Source organism: Zea mays, chromosome 2 (assembly GCF_902167145.1).
Source record: "Zea mays cultivar B73 chromosome 2, Zm-B73-REFERENCE-NAM-5.0, whole genome shotgun sequence".
In the NCBI taxonomy this organism is placed as follows: Eukaryota; Viridiplantae; Streptophyta; class Magnoliopsida; order Poales; family Poaceae; genus Zea; species Zea mays.
In genome coordinates, this window is record NC_050097.1 from 70,864,670 (window position 1) to 70,888,975 (window position 24,306).

The following is a 24,306-nucleotide window of genomic DNA, read 5'->3' on the forward strand; positions in this document are numbered from 1 at the left end:
TAACTCGGCTGTTATCTCTAAAACGCCGACGAGGTCAAGCATAACTCGGTTGTTACCTCTAAAACGCCGACAACGTCAAGCACCACTCGACTATTACCTCTAAAACACCGACAGTGTCTGTCATAACTTGGTCGTTATCTCTAAAACGCCGGCAGAGCCAAACACGACTCAACAGTTACCAGTTATCACTTGATAATTATTTCTAATAACGTCAGCAACGTTAGACGCGAAGACAAACTATTAATCGACTATAAAGGAAGAACATCGAAAAAGCGAGAGGTTGCCCAGAATAAGCTGAAATTTTCTTCAATACGTAGAGGAGGGAAGTTTTTCACAAATTTAAAAACCAACTCATTATGGGTCGGCCTTTTCTCCCTTTTTCACTACATTACGTTACTACATTACTCACACTACACTATACTACTAACTACTACTACATTATTCTGCTGCTACTACTACTGTTAATACTAATTTTCTATACTAATATTTAAGCCAGTGGCGCTTTGCCACTGGCCCTGCTGCTGCCGCCGCTGCCCTTGTCGTTGCCATCGCCCTTGCCGTCGATGTCGCCGTCATCAGCGCCGTCACCGCCATCATTGCCGTCACCATCGTCGTCGTCGTCACCGCCGCTCCCCTCCTCGGACGAGTCGGAGGAGTTCTCCTTGTCCGAGGAGACCTCCGACTCATCTGAGCCCTCAAGCCCAAAGCGCTCGATGGCCTGGATGTACGTCCACACCTCGGCGGCTATCCCTTGGGAATCGTCCGAGTCATCGGACGACACCGGGGGAGAGGCGTAGACCGGCAACCCTCAGACTCGGAGGAAAACTCCTCTCCGAGTACTCAGAATCACCAAAGTCATCCGAGGGAGGACTTGGCTCGCGTTTCCGCTTATCACCAAAGTGGTGCGACGAACCTCCATCCTTCTTGTTCTTGCCTATGGTCGGTTGGAAGAGAAGAGAAAAGTGGGAAAATAAGCAACAGACGATCAGAAGATGTGTGAAGGCACCAACGAGGCAGGCAGTCTATTTATAGAGGCCGGAAGCAACCGCTCATCTCCTACCACGGCCACCGAACAGTCGCAAGTATTCAATAAGCAATTCAAATCGTCTGGAAGCAAGTCAGGCAGCAAACGTCGTTTCACGTAACACGACACCGTTTGGACTAAGGTCAACTGCTTGGACGATATGATTACACCCCGCGGTCACGTCAAGGTACTACTCAAGGACAGTTTGCTAAACGTTCGGCGTACCAAGTCGTCCCTCGGTCACAACCATTGGGGGGGACGACCAAGAATTTTCAATAGATTTTCTCAAGCAGTCACATCCGTACAGTATACGCAATGAATGTATCAAGACAGAAGAAACATATCGATGAAGATCAGAGGAAAGCCAAATATAGCTGCTGAAGTACAAGCCTAATCAACAGAAGCATTGAAGCACAAAATGAAATGAAGACCAGCCAAGAGCCATCTACCAGACGTCCAATCTGTCGCCGATCAAATAAATTTCAAACCTAACAGGACATGGGCAGATCACGCTGCTGATTTCTAAAGCATGAAATGAAGACAACATGCTGATCTCTAAAGCATAAGCTGATGATATATCGCTGAGTTCTAAGGCATGAGAAGAAGATAAAATGATGATTTCTAAAAAGCATGAGATGAAGACCTTTGAGTGGATTATTTTCAATAATCCACTCAAAGCTCGGGGGCTACACCCATTGGGTGCACCCAATGAATCATTAACCCCAAAGGACAGAATGTTGATCTCTAAAGCACGAACCAACGATAAAATGCTGATTTCTAAGGCATGAAACGAAGATAAAACAATGACTTCTAAAAAAGCATGAGATGAAGACCTTTGAGTGGATTATTTTCAGTAATTCACTTAAAGCTCAGGGGCTACACCCATTGGGTGCACCTCCGGTGCACCCAATTAATCCTCAACCCCAAAGGACAAAATGCTGATCTCCAAAGCATAAGCCAGTAACAAAGCACCGATTCCTGAAGTATAAGGCAAAGACCGTTGAATGTGCCAAAAAAGGATAATATAAGATTGTTTTTACTGAATTGCTCAGAGTTAGAATCAACGATTCAATAGGTGTATTTTTCAGAGCATCCATTACCAAAATCACAAACCGCAAGCTGGACCTAGAATCTTTGGGCCGATTATTTCCAAAATCAACTCAAAGATTGGGGGCTTGTGGAAGACAGATATCCCCCGGGTCCACTAGAAGGCTAGAAGGCCTCGCGAAAGGCTTTGAGCCCATTATTTCACAAGGTCATCCCTTCGTAGGCCAGGGAAGGAACTGCTGGCGGAATGGATTGACGCAAGATTGGATGGACTCGGGCCCAGACGACTCATTGGATCTAAGTGTTATCCATAGCATTGATCTGATTCTCCCGCGCAGCGCCCTCAGACGTCGGAACTAAATGAGGATAAGTCGACAGGATTATAGGAAGATAAGTTCAGTCGGTTCACTATTACTTAGGTGCACGTTGTTATCATACCCACATGTAATGCCCCACGGTCGAGTATATAAGGCCTAGGGGGCACCCCATCAAAAGACAGCTCATTCATCAGCCATCTACTCCATTCTCTAGCATCCTTCATACTAGAGAATCACACTGTAACCCACCACATAAAGATCCACACCAGGAAGTAGGGTGTTACGCCTCTCTAAGCGGCCCGAACCTGTAGAAAATTATCTCTCGTGCACCTAGCACGAACCATCGAGCTACAGTCGGTAACACCGTCCTACCCAAAAGCATCTCGAGGGGTAACCCTGGGTGCGCGGTCGGGTCCCAAACACCGACAGTGGGGTCTGAACCCATACCCTGATGGAAGAAGGGCGGGATACACTGGGTGAAGTTGTCTAATCAATAGAACATTATGCTCAGATGTTTTTAATATTGAATATAAATTGTATATATGTATATACATTTTTCTGTAAAATAAAAAATATAATCGTGTCGGGCCGGACCAGCACTACGGGCCCAGGCTACAGCCCAAGCACGACACGACGTTTTTGGCTCTTACAAGTATTAGGTCGTTTCTGATACCACATTGGCGCAATGGACTCCATGATGTTTGAGGTTGATGAATTGGATGGAGCAACAATGATTTGTCACACTAACAGTAAAATGAAAGATTATTTGTTTGTTTTAAACGTCAGTAACTGCTACGTAGTAGCATAATTTATATGGAGCGCATCCAGTTTTTATTGCTCCCTGACTTTAGCAATCACTCCATATTTTGATCCATTTTTTTATAAGTTTGAGTTCATGTGACTTATTTTAGAAACTTGAGCTCACAAACTCTCTTATTTGGTTTTTGTATGGTGAAATTATGTCATTTTATAATCTCTGTTCGTTCAGTCAATCGTTGTGAACTCTTTTCTAATCGCTCACTTCATTGGTCGTGTTGTCACATGTCATATTGCATGGAGTAAACAATAACATCAGTTAGCCAAATTAAGTAAAATATTATACGGAGAGCAGAGACAATCAATAAAAAATCTTGATTTTTTTGGTGAATAGTTTACGTGGATATTGTTGTAAGCCGTCGCAACGTACGAGCAACCGATTAGTAAAGATCAAAATGATACTATTTAACCTTTTGGATGTAAATTTACTCCTTAACCTTTTATAAATCTATAATCATACTAATTAATTGTTCTACTGTAGTGGTATATAAGACTTTGTATATATCTCTAGCTAATATAACACGCGCGCTCTATCGACTAGTACTCTAATTGAGCCGAAACCAGCGACCCTAAACCCTTAACCCTACACGTCATCCTCATTTCTCAGTTCCTTATCGGCGTCCTCCTCCGACCTCCCCACGTTCGACGGTTCGAAGCCTCGGAGGGAAACCACCAAAAATTCTCCCAAAACCCTTCGCTCATTTGGTTTCCATATGAAACGACCGCCAAAAACTTCCTTCCCAAAAAATGAGGCGCCGGAACCTAATTGTGCATTCTGATTCCGACGAGGACGACGGCGAGGGCATGACCACCGCCACAACCCCCGCCTCAGTTTCAGCTTCCGTCGCTAGCGGCGGCGTAAGCGGCAGCGGAAGCGTCGGCCGGCCCTCGCCCCAAAACCTCAGCCCCCTACCAGTCCCCTTCCCGTCACTCTCGCTATCTTCTGCCCCCTTCGTCATCTCCGATGACGACGAGGACGTCGACGAGATCGTGGACCCTGACGGGGACTCTCCCATCGTTGACGCCCCTGAGGTCTTCTCCCCGCCAGCTCCTCCCGCGCTCCATGCTCCCGCTCCCGCTCCCCCTTCCCCTCCCCCTCCTATCACTACCCCGTCCCAGACCCCAATCCCGACTCCACCTTCGGCACGGACCCCGACCCCGACTCCGCCTTCGGCGCGGACCCCGACCCCGACTCCGCCTTCGGCGCGGACCCCGGCCTCAATAGCGCCTCCGCACCCGTCCCCGCTGAGCGGCCGGTTGCGCCCGGTGGACGAGTTCCTGCGGCGGCTCGGGTTGCTTCTGCGGCCGGACTGGCTCGAGTCCTGCGCTGCGGGGATTCCCGGCTTCGACGGCCTCGGTGGTGTTGAGGCGCAGGCCAGGCGGTGCTTCGAGCAGTTTCTCTTCGCCGATATGAACTCTTGCGGTGCTGGGGTGCTGCCGGAGGGCGTCGGGGGCATGCACGCTGAGTTCCTTGATGGCCCCTTCGTGCTTCAGGTTTGACATTGCATAATCTAATTTGTGAAAATGGCATCTTACTTTGCCCTGCTGAGCTATTTACACTTGAGATCCATACTGTTTCTATGCTCCTATTGTGATTTAACTAATTATTAAATCCCCGAAAAATTTGTGGATACTTCTGATTGGTGTAGAATGTATTGATCGAGAAAACGAGGTGTTATAGCAATATTCAAGTTCTTGCTATGAAATTGCTTCTCATTGGTGATCAAAATGGTGAATCAACTTCACATGCTTAAATCATCTTCAAATTTATGATGAAATTCAAAGCAGTTCTCTGTCCATTCCACTCGGTTCCTCACCCTATGCCATACTATTTCTTCTTCTTCTGAATCGAGTAAATAATTAGAAAGAAAACAGAGTGTTGGACACTAAATTTGGCACATGGACGGTCTGGCCTTGTGACCTTGACAGTGCGCAGGAGTAGCCTGAACGGTTCACGATTATAGATTAATTCAGGATAGAGTCCTTATCTTGAGTGAAAGGGCCTCTTGACGAGTGGGTTAGGTGGTCTGAGTAGCACTCCTTAGGTCCTGAGTTTGAACCCTAGTGGGGGCGAATTTCAGGCCGAGGTTAAAAAATGTCACTCGTTGCTTCCTCTGGTCGTGTGCACACGAGATGGACTGACCTATGGAGGCGGATCCTTGTGTAGGGGCTGAGAGGGCTCAAAGCACTAGTAAAAATCTGGTCAATAGGGGGCGGACCCTCATGTTGCATGAGGGGCCAGCTTTCGTGACCTTTCTCGGTCGAGGCTCTAATTGAGCTTCTTCTTAATTTAATACCGTGGGGGCGGTCTTTCCCCTATCGGTCGAGTTTTTTTAGATTCCTTATCTTGTGTGTGGTTATCCTAACAATCTCACGAGAAATTGTTGGATCTCTCATAGGAACGGGTCCAGATCTCCACACTATATATATGAAGGGGTATGACCGATTCAGAACACAATCCAATTACCTTATTTATCTTCATGTCTTAGGTCTATAGCGTAGCTTTAGTTGTAGTTCCCCAATCTCAATCTCCATCTCTCTTCGACTCTACATCGTCTAGAGGCGCTTTGGGTGGCCTGCCGACCCCGAAACAACTCTACAGTCTCCTCCCCAACGGGGTCTCTCCCGGGAGACGAGATCTAGTTTAACCTGAGAGCTCTCTGCGCCATCGCGGATGGTTCGCCGTCCACCCGTGGATGGTCTGGTGCCTTATCACAGACCGTCCGGCACACCACTGGCTCGTAGAGCAGAAATAGAGGTCGAGTTCAAGACCGCATTATAGAGCCAACCTCAAGATCTTGCACGCCGCATGGAGGCTTTAGAGTTTGTTGGCATTTGACCCCAAAAAGGTGCCAACACAGATATAAAGCCCTATATCTGTAAGCTAAGGCTACCACCAAATCAACGCTACACGAAGCAACAGATACAAGATGCACGAAGCAACAGATACAAGATGAGCAGAATTGAAATTCAAAGTCAGTTCTAACAAACTCCATTACTCTACTAAGGCACCAACTATCAAGCTACCACATCCGACTATGACTGATAGTATTGTAGTCCACAAGATCGTTCTCTTTACACCAAAAAAACTTTCCAGAGAAGATCAACGGTTGGCCGACACACGATCTTCTACTAGTTTGCTTGATCATCAGCATCCCTGTGGGTTTCTTCTATCTCCATCGGCACCGAACTGCTTTGCACCAGCATCCTTGTAGCTATCTGAAGCATAATATCCACACTTTCCAGTAGCATTCCTCGAGCTTCCTTGGAATATAGACCTTCCCACTAATTCATAAGAGCTCACAAAGGATTTCAGCAGGATTCCGAATGAACTTATTCTTATAGCAGGCTTTGTTTCTCATTTTCCAGGTGGCCCAACAGATTGCTGTGACCCCAATAGTGTAGAAGTGTCGCCAATTTTGAACCCATCTACAATACTGAGATCTGTGCCATAATAATTCTCTAGCCTTTTGGCTTACTAAATGGCTAATTGTGCATTGTTTCAGGAAATGTAAGTTTTCATTATGCATTTCTTTATAGCACCATTCCACTCAAATGTTGTGTACTTATAATTTGCAAGTTTGCATATACTTACTAGGTTATTTTAAGGTAGTCATTTTACCTTTTGTATGCTCATTGTACGTTTTATTCGTTTTTACTTAATATTTGTACAATTTAGTAAATGCCTTTTTTTTCTTGTGATGAGGTATCATCTATATAACTGTGGGTTTTATAGGTTGATGAAGTTGTCAATATTTCAGTTCCTTTAAAGGAAAGGTATCGTGAAGCACCGGCAGGACCCAAAAGGTGTTTAAAACTATCAATGACAGATGGCATACGACATATATTTGGAATGGAATACAGACCCATCAAAGACCTGACAGTTCTTGCTCCTGCTGGTTTAAAGGTTATTTTCCCATACCTTTGTTCTAGAGTTTTTTTAGCCTATGACTATTAGCAATATTTTTCCATAGCATGTACTTGAGACAAATATTTCTTTCTGGTGCTTTTTTCGTTGAAGACAACACTCAGTTTATTTTTGGGACAACCATAAAAAGGTGGTTCTTGTGACATGTCAGGCTTTGGTCGGAACTGTCCAAGTCTTGTTTAAAATTGAGGAAAAAAAACGAAACTCTGAGAAGAAAAGCCTTCTCAGGAAATCTGTATTAACTATATCTTTCCTTTACTATTTTTTACCTACAGCTCATTTATTTTTCTATGTATCTCAGATTATTGTAAGGAATGTACACACAAGGAGGGGTCTTCTTATGCTAGTTCCTGAGGCTGTTGAGATTCTTGGTGGTGTAGTTGACGAATTGGAAGCAGCGCGTGCCAGACTTGTTTCTGAAGTAAACAAACCACCTCGTGGCAAAAGGTATACGTGGTACACTAGTGAAGTAATGTACACATGATACATCATTTCTAGGTATATTCTTTCATAGTGGACGTTCAAGAAATAACTTGACAGCAATTTCTGCTAGTGTTCTATTAAATTTGTGACTATTGATTAGATCATTTGAGACACACATACCAGTTTAGGATCTTTAATATACAGTGAAAAGTTCCTTCAAGTTCCATTTATTTTGGCTGTAATAGTATAGTTTTAAGGCGGAACTAGGCGTTAAGCCACCGTCTGGATGACTAGGCAAGTTAGGCGATCGCCTAGGCGACGCCATACAACACTACTAATATATACAACATCCATAAATTCTGCACACAATAGTTGATCTGAAATAGCCACAAAGTAGTCTTTAATTGCATAATAGCAAGTCGAAATATAAAATAACACAATATCAAATCTGAAATAACCACATAATTTCTAATGGCATAATTAAAGATAACTAGCTGCTAATATAGCAAATATGCTAATGCATTCTAGCAATAGCTACTAGTGAGTTTGTCTAGTTCTCATTTCTAAGCTCTCCTCCTTTTTACATTATAGGCTCTTCTTCGAAAGTTTCAACCACAAAGTGTTTCGTAAACATGCAGGAGAGCTGCACATCATTAAATTAAGAGAAGAAAACAATCCAAAATGGGCCAAAAAGTGTTTCTGATGCTACAATAATTTTATCCACATGTTTCCATGTAAGGTCACACTCAAACCCACGCCCACCTTCAGGGCCTACATGCAATGAGTCAGCCCACTCATTGTTCTAGTTGAAGTCTTCACTAACCAATCAAAGTTTTCAACTTTTTTTATGGCGTAGTTTTTGGAACCTAGCTTTCATCGCCCGGTTGTAGAAAATGAAGACTATAGAATTCAGCCTCTTATGCAATAACCCGTTTCTTTTATTTGTATGGATTTATAAAATCAGAAAACACCTAGTCACTAATTGCTGAAATATTGGTTACAAAAGTAGGCAGATGAGGACTTTGAGGCACATAGTTACTTACAAATTCAAAGATATTCTAATTGCGTTCACAACCAGATGATGATACACAAATACTTACCAAACGCTTAGCAAATTTCTGTAACTCAATAGCACGACTATCATACGAACGCCATCACTCAACCAGAATAACAACATAACAAATGCAACCATGTATTAGGAGCCATGACTGAAATAAAGCCTGCTACTTTTTTCTCGAACACGCAGGAGAACTGCGTATCATTTCATTAGAAGAAGGATGATATTTACAATGACCTAACACACCACTCACACACACACACAAACAACAAGAGGTATAATCGCCTCCTAGCTGGGGTTGAACACAAAAGCTAGGTTCGAAAGACGGGTCAAGCCTTTGGCCCCCGCAAAACACCACATATTGAACTCATCACTGGTTGAGGCAAGCAATCCAGCTATAGAAGGCTGAGCACCATTGAAAACACAATCATTGCGGTGTCTCCAGATAGTCCAAGCCCCCAGGATCACCAAGGAGTTAAAGCCATCTCTGAGGTCCTTAGGAATAACCTCAACCGATCTACTCCACCAAGCTTCAAAATTGATATCTTCCATCTCGGGGGAAATGGCGGATAGGCCGACACGTTGGAGAAGAAGATACCAAAATTGCCTCGCGAGGACACAAGAAACAATTAAGTGATGAATAGACTCTCCTTCCTGGTCACATAAGGGGCAAGAACTAGGATGGGGAAGACCCCTCTTAGCGAGCCGGTCAGCCGTCCAACATTTATTATGTAGGACCAACCAGAGGAAAAACTGACACTTAGGCGGCGCCCAGGTGCTCCACACTCTTTCAAAGCTCGACAGGGAGGTAGAACCGCAGAACATTATCTCATAAGCAGATTTGGCCGAATAGATACCATTGGAAGAGAACCTCCAATAATGTTTATCTAGAACTCCCGGATGAAGATCAACGTCAGCCACAACATCTGCCAGCAAAATGAAGTCAGTAATGACCTCCCATGTTACCACTCCCCTTAAATCCCCAATCCATGAAGAGCTACACAGAGCATCAACCACTGTCCTTCGCTTCACCAGCCTTTTAGGAACCAAACTAAAAACATGAGGGGCCAAGTCTGCAACCCTCTGACCCAAGAGCCATCTGTCATGCCAAAAAAGAGTGGTCTGCCCATCACCCACTATGGAGGTCATTGCCAAAGAGCACAAGCTATCCAAGAACCGGTTTGATTGGAACGGCAAATCAATCCAAGGTTTGGAAGAATCAGTTTTTGGAGCCAAATCCATCTTACACGTAGGGCCCTATTTAAGCATTGAAGATCAGAGATACCAAGTCCCCCCAACTCTTTGGGGCGTGTTACCTTGCCCTAGGCCACCATACAATGGCCACCATGAGCCTCTTTACGCCCTCTCCACAAGAACCCGCTACTTAGTGGAATTAAAATGGAATAGCAGTAACAAGCAACACACTTAAGAGGGGTCATAGTTTGAAGGTTATTTTTGGTATTGGAAGTAAAATGGAATAGCAACAACAACCGGTAGCACTTAAGAGGGTTCATAGTTTGAAAGTTATCTTTAGCCATCTATTTGAAAAGGTTGCTCCTATAAGATACTCATAATCCTGTTAGAATGGACGCACTAACCAGTTCAACCCAAAAGCTTAAGTTGATGAGAGATGAGAGAAGGTAGTCAATCCATCTACACACTTCAACACCCCACTCACGTGCAGCTAGAGAGAAAGACGCAGACGTGGAAATAAATGGGTGCTGAGAGCTTGAGCGTAGATGGTGTGGAGTCTAAGTGAGTTTGTCCCCTTGTATCGTGTGTGCCTCCCCTTTTATAGTCCAAGGGAGGTAGGTACAAGGGTGCTGAGCCCCGACAGGTGGGTCCAGCGATCTAGTATTAAATAATGTACACCATGCGCTCTGAGTGGAGCCTGGTATGCTGACGTATGTAGTGGCCGACCCTGTTGACGTGTGGTGGAGTTACTGTGAATGATCCGTGCACTCTGCCCAAGCCAACGAGGCAACGACTGCTCATGATGGCACCGCCCACGCGCGCGGCACACTGTGCAAGCCATGCGCGCGGCGCTGACACACGACTGCCCACATCAGTAACGCGCGGTGGTCATTCATGCCTGTGCGGTCCGACAAAAGCCTGTCCGTGTCCTGTGAACAGCAGGGCACGTCTCAGTCGCTCGCATTGAATGCGGGCGACGAGCTTGCTTCCAGTCGAAGGCTTGTCATGGTTATTAAAACGACGTTAAAACGTCGTTTAAACTATAAAACGCTGATGGAATAGCGAAACGCTGAAACGTTTTACACTTTCTCGTAAAACGTCGTTTAACGACGTTTAAACGCGATATATAGTTAAACGCCACGTTTCGAGCGTTTAAGTTGCCTGCTTGTAAAATTTGGCCCAACCCAATTAGGGATTCTGCCCAGGTTACCGCCCCTCTCGCTCAACACGTCAGGCCGAGGGTGCCGCCAGTCCGCCACTCCAGGACTATTAGACATCTCATTCCATTTTGTTTGCGGTTGTCGACTTGCTATTAGTTGAACTTGTGTTATTGTGGTTGTGGACATGTCATTTTGCACAATATTATTATGTGAACTTATGTTGGTTGTTTGGTATTTGACTTTATATAATTGTCTGAAATTATGATATATTGAAATTTCCCTATGTTGTTTAAAACTACGTTTAAACTTTGTTTAAACCGTTTAAAAGTTAAAACTCCACCCATGAGCGTTTCAACGTTTCGTCGTTTTAATAACCATGAGGCTTGTGCCACGCGCCTATGGGCCACGTGGCGGCTTCGGACCTCTACCTGAGCAGAGAGCGGGGACCAAGAGCATAGGTTGGCTTGAAGCCCTGAGCCCCCTTGTCTGGGGCCCAGATGGCGCACGGGGAGGTCTGGGAAGGGGGTCCAAACAACACACATGGAGGTCGAGGTCCAGGACCCGCCCATGGAGGCTCGGACTCATGGCAGTAGTCCCTGATCACTTTCACCCTTGGGACACGTTGGGGCACCGGACCTGCCCCCGAGCGAGGAGCGGGTCTCGATGCCAATGGTCTAGTCAGACGGGTTTGGATCCATGGGCTCGGCTGCTAAGTTTCTTAGTATGCGGTTATAGGTAACCACACGAGTATCTGACTTGACACAGTAGGAGAGGGTACCCAGTTACAGTGTATCGACAATTATGATGTTCTTGAGTAAACTCTTCTTGCTCTGGACATCAAATCTTTGACTGATTTTTTCCTTTGTATGTTTCATTAATGCTTGGACCTCCGACATAACTGGTCTTTCATCTCTATCGACCACCCTAAGTACAAAAGGCAGTGACCTTGAAGCTTTAAGGCAATCTTCTACTGAATTTCAAAATTGTGTGAAGACAATGTTATATACATGCACTCTAGCTCTAGTATTTGTCAATCGGTTTTCGGTCCAAACAACACTTGTAAATAAAGACTTCAAAGCATTCTTATGTACAAGCTCTTCAACCTGAGAAAGAAAATAGCAAAACGAGTGGCATTGAGCCTTACAAGATCAGTCCCACCAGTTTTCTCCATGGCAACAAGGATTCTCTCATGTCTGCATATGAAAGTTGTCACATGCCTTGCACACGCAATTGGTTTCTTGAGTTTCTTCAAGTATTCTATGTCCTCTAACATAAGATCCAAGCAACGTGCAACACATGAACTCAAAAATAATGTAGGAATCATATCCATTAGAAGCTTGCCTCATGCCTTGTAATTGACACCATTATCCGTAACAACTTGAACCACCTTGTCTCTCCCACTGCCATTAGTTTTTCTAGCAAAAAATCAGCAAGTATATTTGCATCATGTACTTCACTTGATACACTAATGGACTCTATAAAGTAAGTGCCCTCTAGGTTGTTCACTAAAAAGTTAATCAAATGACGTCATCTCCTATCAGACTATCTATCGGACATGAATGTGCAGACATAGTGTTTTTATGCATGTTTATGTCCCCCCCTCATTATTTTATTGATTTCACAACCTCTTGATGCAATAACTCACCAAGTTGGTAAGGTGTTGGAGGCTTATACCCTGAATAAAATTGTGTTGCGGCCTCACTTGCGGTTCAATTGTGTTATACCCTGCAATTGAGGTCACAACACAATTTGGTTCAGGGTATAAGCCTCCAAAACCTTACGAACTTGGCGAGCCATTGCTTCAAAAGGCTGTGAAATCAACAAAGACAATGTGTGAGGAACATGAGTGCGCATGAAAACACTATAGATGCACACTCATGTCTGTTGGATGGTTTGATAGAAGGGGACACCATTTGATTAACTTCTTAGTGAACAACTTATAAGACACTTTATAGAGCCCATCGATGCATCTTACATGATCAAACATGGTTGTTGATTTCATAGAGAGAAAAAATTGATGATAGTGGGAGAGACAAGGTCGTTCAAGTAATCAAGTTGTTACTTATAATGATATCAATTATAAGGCAGCAGGCAAGCTTCTAATGGAAAGTATTCCTACATTATTTTAGAGTCCATGTGCTGTATATTTTTTGGATCTCATGTTGGTGGACATAGGAAACTTAAAGAATTCAAGAAACCAATTGCGCGTAAGGCGTATGACAACTTTCATATACAGACATAGGAGAATCCTTGTTATCATGAGGGAGAAAACTGGTGGGGCTGATCTTGTGAGACCCACTGCCACTCGTTTTGCTACTTTCTTTCTCAGATTGAAGAGCTTGTACAAGCATAAGAATGTTTCGAAAGCCTAGTGGTTGAAGGCTTCCGAGTAGCACCTCCAAGTTCTGGGTTGATTTCCCTCGGGGCGAAATTTTCGGCTTGGTTAGAAAAATCCCCTCGTTGTGCCCCATCCGCTTTCGGGTTACGATGTCCTCCGGTTGGGCCGTTGCAGAGTGGACGATTGACGTCGGTTTGTTAGTGATAGGGGGCCAGGGTTCGGGGATTTTCTCGGTTGGGACCATTGTTTCGGTCTCTTCTTAATATAATACCGGGAGGACGATCATTCCCTTTCCGGTCGAGTTTTTTATTTACATGTGTTGTTTGGACTGAGAACATATTGACAAAGACTAGAGCTGGAGTGAGTGTGTATGACATTGTCATCTCCACACAATTTTGGAAAAAAGTAGAAGATTGTCTTAGATCTTTAGGGTCACTATTTATTGTACTTAGAGTGGTAGATGGAGATGATAGACCATCTGTGCCAGAAGTCCAAGCATTAATGAAACATGTAAAAGAAAAGATCAATCAAAACTTTGTTGTATAAAGCAAGAAGAGTTTACTCAAGAACATCATGACTATAATTGAACGACGTTGGGAGAAACAAATGGATCACCCACTATATGGGGCTGCAATGTATTTGAACCCAGGAAAGCTGCATCCTATTCCTCTCATAATAAATGATGATGATGCTACTGTTGGAAAGCTCAGTGGTTGCTTTCTTGATGTGCTTGCAAGAGGTAGATGATGAGGAAACAACAGATGAGATCAATTCTCAAGCAATGAATTATGAATATCTTAGAGGAGCAACTTTTCCAAATAAGTGCTACTGGCTGCTGCTATTCCATTATAATTCCAGTAAGTAGCAGACCTTATTTTCAGTCTCATAGACAAAATTGCTGATAAATTGCCCTGGTGGAAGGCTGCACAGATTCATCCAGCAGGACGACTGACACTGGTTAAAGCAGTACTCACCGTCATTCCTATTTACCATCTGATAGCCCTTCAGTGTCCCAAATGCGTTATTCAGTCGATAGATAAAATACGAAGAGGTTTTATGTGAAAAGGAAGAAGGGATGTCAATGGTGGTCACTGTGCTGTAGGCTGGGCAAGAGTTTGCAGACCTTTGAGTTTGGGAGGCTTGGGTATTCATAACCTAGAAGTTTTAGGGTGGGCTCTAAATCTTAGTTGGCTTTGGCTAAAGAAAACACAACCAGATAGACCTTGGACAGAATTTAACATATAGGTCCACCCTAATGCTGAAGCCTTATTCATAGGCTCTATGAGCTCCACGATGGGAGATGTGAGCTCCACGGTGGGAGATGGAACTACTGCACATAATGATTCACATGATGATGCAGAAATCACAGACGGTGAAGATGACCTGATGCTGACAATGATGGTGGAGTAGGGGAGGCACTCAATATCACATGAGAGTTTGATGATGATTTTTGAGAGATGGGAGAATTTAGAAATGATAATTAGACTACAAAAAACTCGGACGGTAGGGAAAAGACTGCCCCACGGTATTATATTAAGAAGAAACTCAATCGAAGCCCCGATCGAGAAATGTCACGAATGCTGCCCCCCGTGCAGCATGAGGGTCTACCCCCTATTGGCCAGATCTTTACTCGTGCTTTAAGTCTTCCTAGTCCCTACACACGAGGATCCGCCCCCATAGCTCAGTCCATCTCGTGTGCACACAAACAGAGGAACCAACAAATGACCTTTTTTAATCGTAGCATGAAATTCGCTTCCACTGGGAGTCGAACTCAGGACCCAAAGAGTGCTACTCAGACCACTTAACCAACTCAGCTAGAGGTCATTTCGCGAGAACTAGACAACTAGTTAGTAGCTATTGCTAGAATGCATTAGCATATTTAATGCATTAACAACTAGTTACCATTAATTATGCCATTACAAACTTGCTATTTCAGATTTGTTATTGTGTTGTTTTATATTTTATGACTTGCTATTAGGGGTGGGCAATTGGGTTAACCGAAAAATTCGGTCGGGTAGTTCGAGTTTTTCAAAATTCAGGTTTTGAAAACCGTTGCCCGAAGTGTACCAGAAATAAGTGGGTACCCGAAAATTCGGGTTCGGATAATCCCAATTTACCTGGTCAGAGTTCATCTAGTGCAATATATCACTAGGTTCATCACAATATGAGGGTAGTAACTAATTAAGTTACAACATCAATAGGCCATTCTAATCGCATGGTACTTGGATACAGAACAATACTAGCAGTCCAACACAATGGAAACAACAAACATAATACATTAGATACCACAACTTAGCACATTGAAGAGTTCACATAAAGTCATCGATCCATAAAAGTATATAATATATATCACGAATAACATTTACTTTAGGATAATTTCGGTAAACCGGGTACCAGAACATATTATCCGATTTACCCAATATAATTTCAGGTTTTTAGACCTAGGATCCAAACTAGTGTTTGGGTAATTCGAATTCGGGTAGATCGAGTGTGGGTTCGGATAATGGGTATTAGGTTTTTTGCCCACTCCTACATGCTATTATGCAACTAGAGACTACTTTGTGGCTATTTCAGATCAACTATTGTATGTAGAATTTATGGATGATGTATATATTAGTTGGCTTGTATGGCGTTGCCTAGGCGATCGCCTAATTCCTCTAGGTGTCCAGGTGGCGGCTGAACGCTTAGTTCTGTTGAAGTGTATAAGTGGATTGGCTACCTTCTCCCATTAGCTTAAGCTTTTTGGGTTGAACTGGTTAGTGCGTCCACTCTAACATGGTATCAGAGTCAGAGGTCTCGAATTCGAATCCTGGCAGAGGCTTTATTTGTGCCTCCACCCATTTATTTCCATGTTTGCGCCTTTCTCTTTGGCCGCGTTTGCGTCTCTCTCTGGCTACACGTGAGTGAGAGTGTTGAAGTGCATACGTGGATTGACTACCTTCCTCCAAGTTAAGCTTTTGGGTTGAACTGGTTAGTACGTCCACTCTAACAAGTTTCACCTTTACCATGGATATAGCTTTTGGCTTATATATCATAATATGGATAGCCCCACATGATTTTGTAGTGTGTGCACGAGACTAGCTCTTGATCCATAGATAAGGTTTATTTCTTCTATTAGAATATGAAATAATAAGCCTAGAGTTAGCTCATAAGTCACCATTGGAGTTGGAGGTGCCCTTATGGGGCCACTGGTTGGATCAGTCGTGATTCAATTCAATCCGCTGCATGGACTCGAGTTGCTATTTGGTGTCTTTTATGGGCCACTGGTTGGTCTTGTCATAATTTATTATTGATATAGGCTATACATGTCTTCACTTATCCACTGTGCAGTAAACAGGGTGGATTATCTTTGTCTTCAAGAGCTACGCGAGCTGCCTGGCCATGTAGCACCGATATTACAAATGGTGTTGCGCAGGGGATCTCAATGCAAAGAGCAGTTAATTCCTCGTATCCAACAGGATCAGGTGACATGTAGAATTTGTATATAATTCATTTGGATGTCAGATTTGGGAAATCACTTACATGTTTCACGGTCAATTAATGTATTTGTTTAGGTAATGCTTTCCAGGTTGGTGGAGCTACAGAAACTGTGGTTGAAGAGCTTGTTAGCCCTCTTGTAGCAAACCGTGTCCAAGAAATCAACATGCAGGGCTCATATGCTTCTCTTACCAGGGAAACTACTGAAACTTCTATGCATACTACCCATGAATATGATCCCACTCATATCACTGAAAAAAGTACAGGGACCGTCATGGAAGAACGTCCTGATCCTCCTATTCTAGCAAACAGTGTCCATGAACAAATGCAGCGAGTCCAACCTGCTAACGGTGCACAATCTTCAAATGTTGGCAAGATCAATCAGATGGAACAGTCTTTCATTCTAAGCGGTGAAAATGAAAAACCATTTACATACATATACAGCATGCTTATTGACTGGGGTAGGCAACAGGACACAAAAGCCTACATTCAAGGAAAAATCAAGGTTCATTTTCCCTTACTGTTTATTTGCAAAAACCAAGGATTCTTTTATCTTTAATAAAAGAATGGATTTAAATGTGTGCCTATTCCATACCTCCAGTTGGTCCATGGTGTAGAATAGTGAAATACTTGATATATTGCATAGAGTGGGGTACATATATATAGAGACTCAATCCTAACCTTAATGGGCTGACAGGCAAACAGTGGTGCCGACCCACACACACAGTCTAACATCCCCGCGCAGTTGCAACGGGGGCACCATACGATGAGACTGGAGTAGAGGTCGAAAGTAGGAGTCGACGGGTTGAAATCCCCGCGCAGTCGCAACGTCGTGATGGCAAATGTTGCGGCTGGAGTAGAGACCAGTGTGGGCTCCAAGAAGACGAGAGCCCCTAGACGCCGAGGTAGCTAAAGTCGAGGTGGTCGCGGTCGTGAGACACGCAACAGAAGCCTGTTCTTCGGGAGGAGTCGACGTTCGAGCGTCAACTATTGGCGAGGGCGACACAACAAAAGAGCACTAGCGGCAGAATAGAAGGGAACAACGAATCCGGCCGGGAAGGCCACGACAGCGACTGATCTGGGCGGGAAGACGTGATCCAGCCAAAGGGACGACGGATCGAGCCGAGAAGGCCGCAACAACAATGAATCCGTCCGGGAAGGCCGCGGCAGCGACGAATCCAACGAAGGCGATGAAGGGGAGGGCGGCAGGGCAGGTCTAGCCGGGCAGGGACCTGCGTCGGACCTGGCAGGAAGGGTTGACGCCAGCGACGGGAGAAGCTCAAAGTTAGGGGGGTGCTGGTGCGTCAGCGCGGGCAGGGAGGAAGAAGCACGACGACCAGCGGCGCGCCTAGGAGAGCACGACGACTAGGGCACCGCCGGTCAGAGCAAGCACGGGCAGGCGTGACTCAGTGGCAGGGGCGTTGGCGAGTGAGCACCGGCGAAGAGAGAAGTTTGAAACAGAGGCGCTGCTGGGGCGTCAGCGCGGGCAGCTACGAGGTGGTTGCACGCGTGCACGCGAGGCCGCGACTGCTGTTGCAGGCGTGCCCGTGGCCCGTGCTGACAGGTTGCAGGGGAGGGTTTGAACAGGGGGTCGAGGTGGCGACGACGGTTAGGAACGCGGTCGCGCCCACGCCCACTGCGGCGGCGACTGGGTCCGTAGGGAGGCGAGGGACGCCAAAGGCCCAGCGATGGAGGGGGGCACACGACTGAGAGGAGGGAGCGTGGCCGGCGGCCGCGTGCACCCAGCCCGCGCGTCCGCCCCTGCTCCTGTCTTGATTGTCTGCGTCGGGGCCGCCGCGCTGGGCCGCGCCTGGCCGTAGGCCGCGAGTTCGCGTCAGGGTCGCCCCCGACCGAAGGAGCCGCGCCATGGCTGCGCCCGAGCCCGCTTGGAGACGCGGCGGCTGAGCGCAGCGGCACCGGCGGCTCGGCGGAGGGCCGGATCCCGGAGGGCGAACGTGGGCCGGACCGCCCGGGTTGGCCGCCTGGTCCTCGACGGTTGGGCAAACGTGGAACAGGGCGGTGGGCTGTTAGCGGCTGGGACAGAGCTTGGCTGGGCGTTCTCCAGACGCGCCGTCAACTCAGCGGCCGCGGACAGGGAGCGACGGAGCCGAGCAGGGAGCCGCCCCCGGGAGGGAAGGATGAGCCTCTCGGGGCGGCGGCGTGGAACAGTGTCAGCTGGACCTGGGCAGGGGAGGTGGCGGCTGTGGGTGGAGAGGGGGAAACCCTAATCCTTTGATACCATGTAGAATAGTGAAATGCTTGATATATTGTATAGAGTGTGTACATATATGTAGAGACTCAACCCTAACCCTAATGGGTCGGTAGCCCAACAGTGGTGCCGGCCCACACACACTCACACACACAGTCTAACACATAATACCTTTTGATGATCCCAAAAACTCGGCCAGTAGGAGAAAGACCGCCTCCACGGTATTATATTAAGAAGAAGCTCAATCGAAGCCCCGACCTAGAAAGGTCACAAAAGTTGATCCCCGTGCAATAAGAGGGTCCGCCCCCTATAGGGCTTCCTAGCCCCTACACGAGGAGCCGTCCCCCATAGGTCAGTCCATCTCATGTGCACACGACTAGAGAACCAACGAGTGACCTTTTTTAACCTCATCCTAAAATTCGCTCCCATTGGTATTCGAACTCAAGACCTAAGGAGTGTTACTCAGACCAGCTAACCAACTCGGCTAGAGGCCCTTTCACACCTTTTGATGATCCTAGAAATGAATTAAGATTCTATTCGTTTTTATAAAATTTGTGTGATTTATGGGGAGTGGTTAATTGTTGATTTGATGACAACTGCTACAGGGTCTGATCACTTCTGTAAAAAAATTTCAATATAAACAACGCACCAAGTACGAGCTTTATGTATATATAGATGATGGGAGTTTCATTTCAGAGGCCTTCATTGACAGTGATGTGAGTGCATTTTTTTTCCTATTACTATTGCATCCTATTTTGTCTATCATGTATCATTACATTTCTATTCTGTATGATAGATTGTGAATAACATGCTTGGCCTTTCTCCTGGAGAGGTTACTGCTGCACTTGCTGGTGAATTAGAGTTTGCATCACCCAGTGAAGTGAAAGAAACTTTGAAAGGATTTCAGAAGTTTTTGGTGAAGTTTGAGGTTGGTTTATTTGTTCTTGTCTGTCCACAACCATATTTTTATTTAAAAAAAGTTTAATCAGTAGAAAGAGTACACCTAGTGTAGTGGTAAGATGTCACTAGGTTGTGGGTTTGAAACAGTCTCTTTTCATTTTCGAAGGAGGCTTACCTCGGTTTATCTTTTTCCCTGACACACCCTATGTGGGAGTCTTCGGTACTGGTGGTCTGTGTTGTCTTTTTTTTTCATAAGTTTAGTAGACAAACGCCATCTATGTCCCTCTTTACTTAGCAAATAACATGTGATGATGGAAACGAATTTATGAGCCGACAGAAATTCAGAATTGGAAAATAGAAGTTTGTTCTCAGGGGAATCATATTTCTGGGGTTTTGGCAGGGTAACACCGTAACAGTTTCTGATTTCTTGGGCCCTTCATTGTTGTACAGCAGTACAAGAATATAAGCTACTTGGATTTATGGAATGTCAGTTAAAAAAGCTAAATAAGCCCATGAAGTTGGTTTCGATTGCTCATAACCCTTTCGAGAATGCAATCTCATAAAGCATACATGCATCTGTGCTTGGAGGGTTTAATCTAAACAGTACACGTAAAAATTAGGCAACTTATTTTTGTATAATTATATGCTCTAGGGTAGAATTGTGAGCAACTAACTACACTGTATTTATAATGATACACAACTCTCATGCGTTTTCGAAAAAAACTACACTATTTATTCACAAAGGTTAGTTATTGAATTTCCAATTTGTAGTGTTTGAAATGTGTCTAAGCTTTATTTGGTTGATTGCACAGGGTATGATGCTTATCGAGTTAAACAAGAACTCTCCTGTTCCTGTTGTTCGTGAGTTAAATGAAGGTTGCTCAAGTTCTACTGCATGGCTTCTGCTCGGAAGGCTGAAAACAATTTCTTCTCAGAAGAAGACCATCCAAACTCAGGATATTATGGACACCACTCCATGATTGTTTCGATCCTCTAAACCCCAGCGGGTACGCAGATCCGCAATGATTTTTTGTTGAGCCAGGCCATTGGCCAAATGCATTTGAGAAGTATGGTTAATTAAATTAGCTTTACGATACATATATCTGTTGGCTTGTAAATCTTAGGGCTAGTTTGGAAGCCACAAAACCGGAGAGGATTGGAGAGGTTAAAATCCCTTTCTTATTTAAATTGAATAAGGCCTAGTTTGGAAGGCTAAAACCCGGAGAGGATTGAAGGGTTAAAATCCCTTTCTTATTCAATTTTGAATAAGGAGGGGATTTTAGCCCCTCTATCCCCTTCCGGGTTTAAGGTTCCCAAACTAGCACTAAAAAGGGGATTTTAGCCCCTCTAATCCCCTCCGATTTTTGAATCCCAAACTAACCCAACTAACCCTTAATGTAATTATCGTTCATGTGTCCTCATGCCTTATTATGGTCTGGAAGTGCAGCTTGGTCATTGCCTGCTCCTGACATTCACAGTCATCTGTTGTGGTCTTCGCAGCCGATTATAATCTTTCAATGCTGGTGCGGGTGACACAATGATGTGGCATGGAAGGAGTGCTACCAAAACATTCTCATTGAGCCTAGAAGCTTTCGTCCATCTCATTCATTTTCGTCTCATTTTAATAACCGTAGAAAAAGGTCCTAAATGATTGGCGGAGTAGAAAGGCTGACGGAGAAAGTCTGACGGTGAGATCCTGAAGACCACAACCGTAATCGTCGGATGGCTGCAATGTCAGAATAAGTATGATAGAATCCGTTCTCGAATATTTGTCCGTGCCCGCTATTTTATTTTTGGAAAAAAGCGACAAATAAAAAAACAACAGAGGGAGTAATTTGTAGTAGCATTAAGATAATTGAGTCCTTTATTAATCGTGTCGATGTCTAAAGGAACTTCGGTCTCATACAGCTAGTGCTATCCATGGCCACAGAACGTACACGATCACCGTCACTAGTCCTTGATCTCCGGCGAGCGGAGCGACGGCGGCTGCACGACGCGGCGCACGCCGGGCAGCTCGACCAGCCACTTTCCGAGCGTGTCCGTGGTGGACGCGCCGACCGTGTCGACAGTGAGCAGGCGGGAGTTCCAGGCCAGGACTTCCGGGAGGCAGGCCCGCAGCAAGTAGACGCCCATGTACCACCTGGGCTCGAACACGTACCTCGCGCCCCGGCACACGTCGCGCACCACGGTCCTGGCGAAGTCGCCCACGGGCTCGGCCGGCGTCGGCCCCAGGATGGCCTGCAGGACAAAGCACGCACTACAGATGAGAAGAAGCCAAGCTGGATGTGGCGTCAGAATATACATCAGACGCGTGCGTGCGTGCGACCGACGTACGTACGTCTCTTTCGTCCTGGTCCACCTTCATCTCGCCTCCCTTGGTGAGCATCTTCCCCTTGGTGATCTCAGACTCCACCACGCCTGGCACCACCTCGGTGATGCGGATGTCGCTGCCCAGCTCCATCCTCAGGGTGTCGTAGAAGCTGAGCGCCGCCGCCTTGCTGGCCTGCGAGAGGAGAGATCTAGGAAATTTCAGATGCATGGTTTCGTCGTCGTCTATGTTCAGCATAGTGCATGGTAGAGTAGAGGATCTTGACATTGTAGAAGGTGTTCCTCCCGATGAATATGTAGGACGAGTTGGAGGTGACGCCCACGATCCGGCCACGGCTTCTCCTGAGGTGAGGGATGGCGAGCCGGGTTGGGTACACGTGGCCCCAGAAGTTGATGTCCATCAGGGCTCTCAAGTGCCTGACGTCCTGGATCTCTTCGAACTTGCACACTTGCCAGATGGACGCGTTGTTCACCAGGTGATCCACTGCAAATAAGAATGTATATATATTAACCCTACTGTCGTGTCGTCAGAGTGGTAAACAGATCGACACCCTGGCCCGGCCAGCTGCTAGGCTTACGTCTACCGAAGTAGCTAATCGTGTCGTCGATGAAGCCCTCGCAGTCCCGAGGCTTGGAGACGTCAGCCGGGAGGACGAGGACGCCCGGCGAGCCCAGCCCCAGCGCGACGTCGCCGACCTCGCGGAGGCTCGCCTCCCTCCTCGCCACCAGCGCCAGGTAGGCTCCCCGCTTCGCGTACTCATAGGCCAGGTGCTGTACATACATATACATATGTGTGAACAACTGCCATTGAAACGAGGTTTCGTTCTTGGAGGCCACACACGCGCCGGTACGGTAGTACGCGCGTACGTACCTCGCCGATGCCGGAGGAGGCGCCGGTGATGAGTACCACCTTGCCGGCGACGTCCTCGGGGAAGACGGCGCCGAGGAGGTACGTGGTCAGCTTGTACACGTAGTACGCCGGCAGGACCAGCGGCAGCAGCGCCGTCAGCGCCACCCGCAGCGCCGCTCCGGCCAACCCCGTCCTGCTCATGCCCAGCATCAAGGTGTGCGCAATGATGCAAGCTCGCCACAGCGTGGGCTTATTAATTGCTACCTGCTCGATCTTATGCCGCGTACGCCGGTGCTGCTACGGCCGAAGCGCAGACACGTGGAGAGGACCTGAGTTGGGAAGCGAACACGTACGTAACACGGGGATGCCACCGCTTGCGCCGCGGAAGAAGCCGATCCATCGGGACCCACCAATTGGCGCATAAAAACTTGCATTGCAGTCTCTGTTCTTCTATACAACTATAGAATCCAAACTGCAAAACCCTCTTAACAAATTACTGCCTATAACCCAAATACACCCACCAAATAAATTACACCCAAACTTAATTAGCACCATCAAAATTGTCCTCTCTTACTCAAATATAATAAACAATACTATTTATTTAGATCATCTCTTATCCTTCCCCAACCAGTCAGGCTGTCTCCAGCAACATCCCCTAAATTTCATTCCCTAAAGGAATATTCTCTGTCCTTTACAGCACACTTTAAAAGATTCTGTCCTCTATATCTTCTCAGTCTCCAGCAACATCCCCTAAATTCGATTCTCTAAAGCTACAGTGATAACAAACTTCCATTTTTCTATTGATTTAGTTTTTTTATTTGTTTGCATTACACGCTATAACATAAAAAATCATGCGCAACATAGTATATTTAATTAACTTGTAATTACTATTTTCTGAAATAAAGCATGCTACTATTTTTGATTTGTTCGGTTACAAAAAAAATCATGAACAATTTACTGGAACTATTTAATATACATTTGTGCCTTTTTGTATTAAGAAACAAAAAATGTTCATGTACGTTGAAATTGGATTACGGCAAGGTAGATTCAAACATGCTGCTGTCTGTTGAGAGTCTAGGCCTAGGAGATGGGCTCAACGGCCTGCGACACGAGAAAGTGGGTGGGTCCATAGGATGCACGGCAGGATAGCGGATAATGGAAGAAACGCTGAATTTAGCGTGTACGATGCCCTGCGCTAAATTTACCGGAGTAGATACAGAACCTTGTTGGACGGATAT

At 45.7% G+C, this 24,306-nt stretch overlaps 2 protein-coding genes across 5 annotated transcripts; one reads left to right on the forward strand and one right to left on the reverse strand.

Annotated features, from left to right (window-relative positions):
- The first annotated feature begins 3,792 nt into the window (after window positions 1–3,792).
- LOC100274087 (RecQ-mediated genome instability protein 1) lies at window positions 3,793–21,764 on the forward strand. Of its 3 annotated transcripts, none has more exons than XM_008669356.4 (9): window positions 3,793–4,698; window positions 6,941–7,111; window positions 7,434–7,579; window positions 16,635–16,768; window positions 16,859–17,286; window positions 19,596–19,706; window positions 19,787–19,918; window positions 20,703–20,897; window positions 21,338–21,761. In XM_008669356.4, the coding sequence occupies exons 1-8, from the start codon at window positions 3,952–3,954 to the stop codon at window positions 20,868–20,870; spliced, it is 2,037 nt and encodes a 678-aa protein (XP_008667578.1). In that variant the 5' UTR covers window positions 3,793–3,951; the 3' UTR covers window positions 20,871–20,897; window positions 21,338–21,761. The 3 variants fall into 3 exon arrangements, with proteins under 3 accessions (XP_008667578.1, XP_035820546.1, NP_001141938.1); NM_001148466.1 differs by having other exon boundaries at window positions 3,934–4,698; window positions 21,391–21,764; XM_035964653.1 differs by lacking the exon at window positions 21,338–21,761 and having other exon boundaries at window positions 20,703–21,318.
- Window positions 21,657–23,315, reverse strand: LOC100286255 (steroleosin). Of its 2 annotated transcripts, none has more exons than XM_023301534.2 (5): window positions 23,090–23,315; window positions 22,797–22,989; window positions 22,485–22,702; window positions 22,225–22,393; window positions 21,657–22,128 (listed from the first exon to the last, which is right to left on the reverse strand). In XM_023301534.2, exons 1-5 carry the CDS (start codon window positions 23,276–23,278, stop codon window positions 21,791–21,793), a joined length of 1,107 nt encoding a protein of 368 aa, XP_023157302.1. In that variant the 5' UTR covers window positions 23,279–23,315; the 3' UTR covers window positions 21,657–21,790. The 2 variants fall into 2 exon arrangements, with proteins under 2 accessions (XP_023157302.1, NP_001152614.1); NM_001159142.1 differs by having other exon boundaries at window positions 21,737–22,128; window positions 22,229–22,393; window positions 23,090–23,293.
- Window positions 23,316–24,306: the final 991 nt, after the last annotated feature.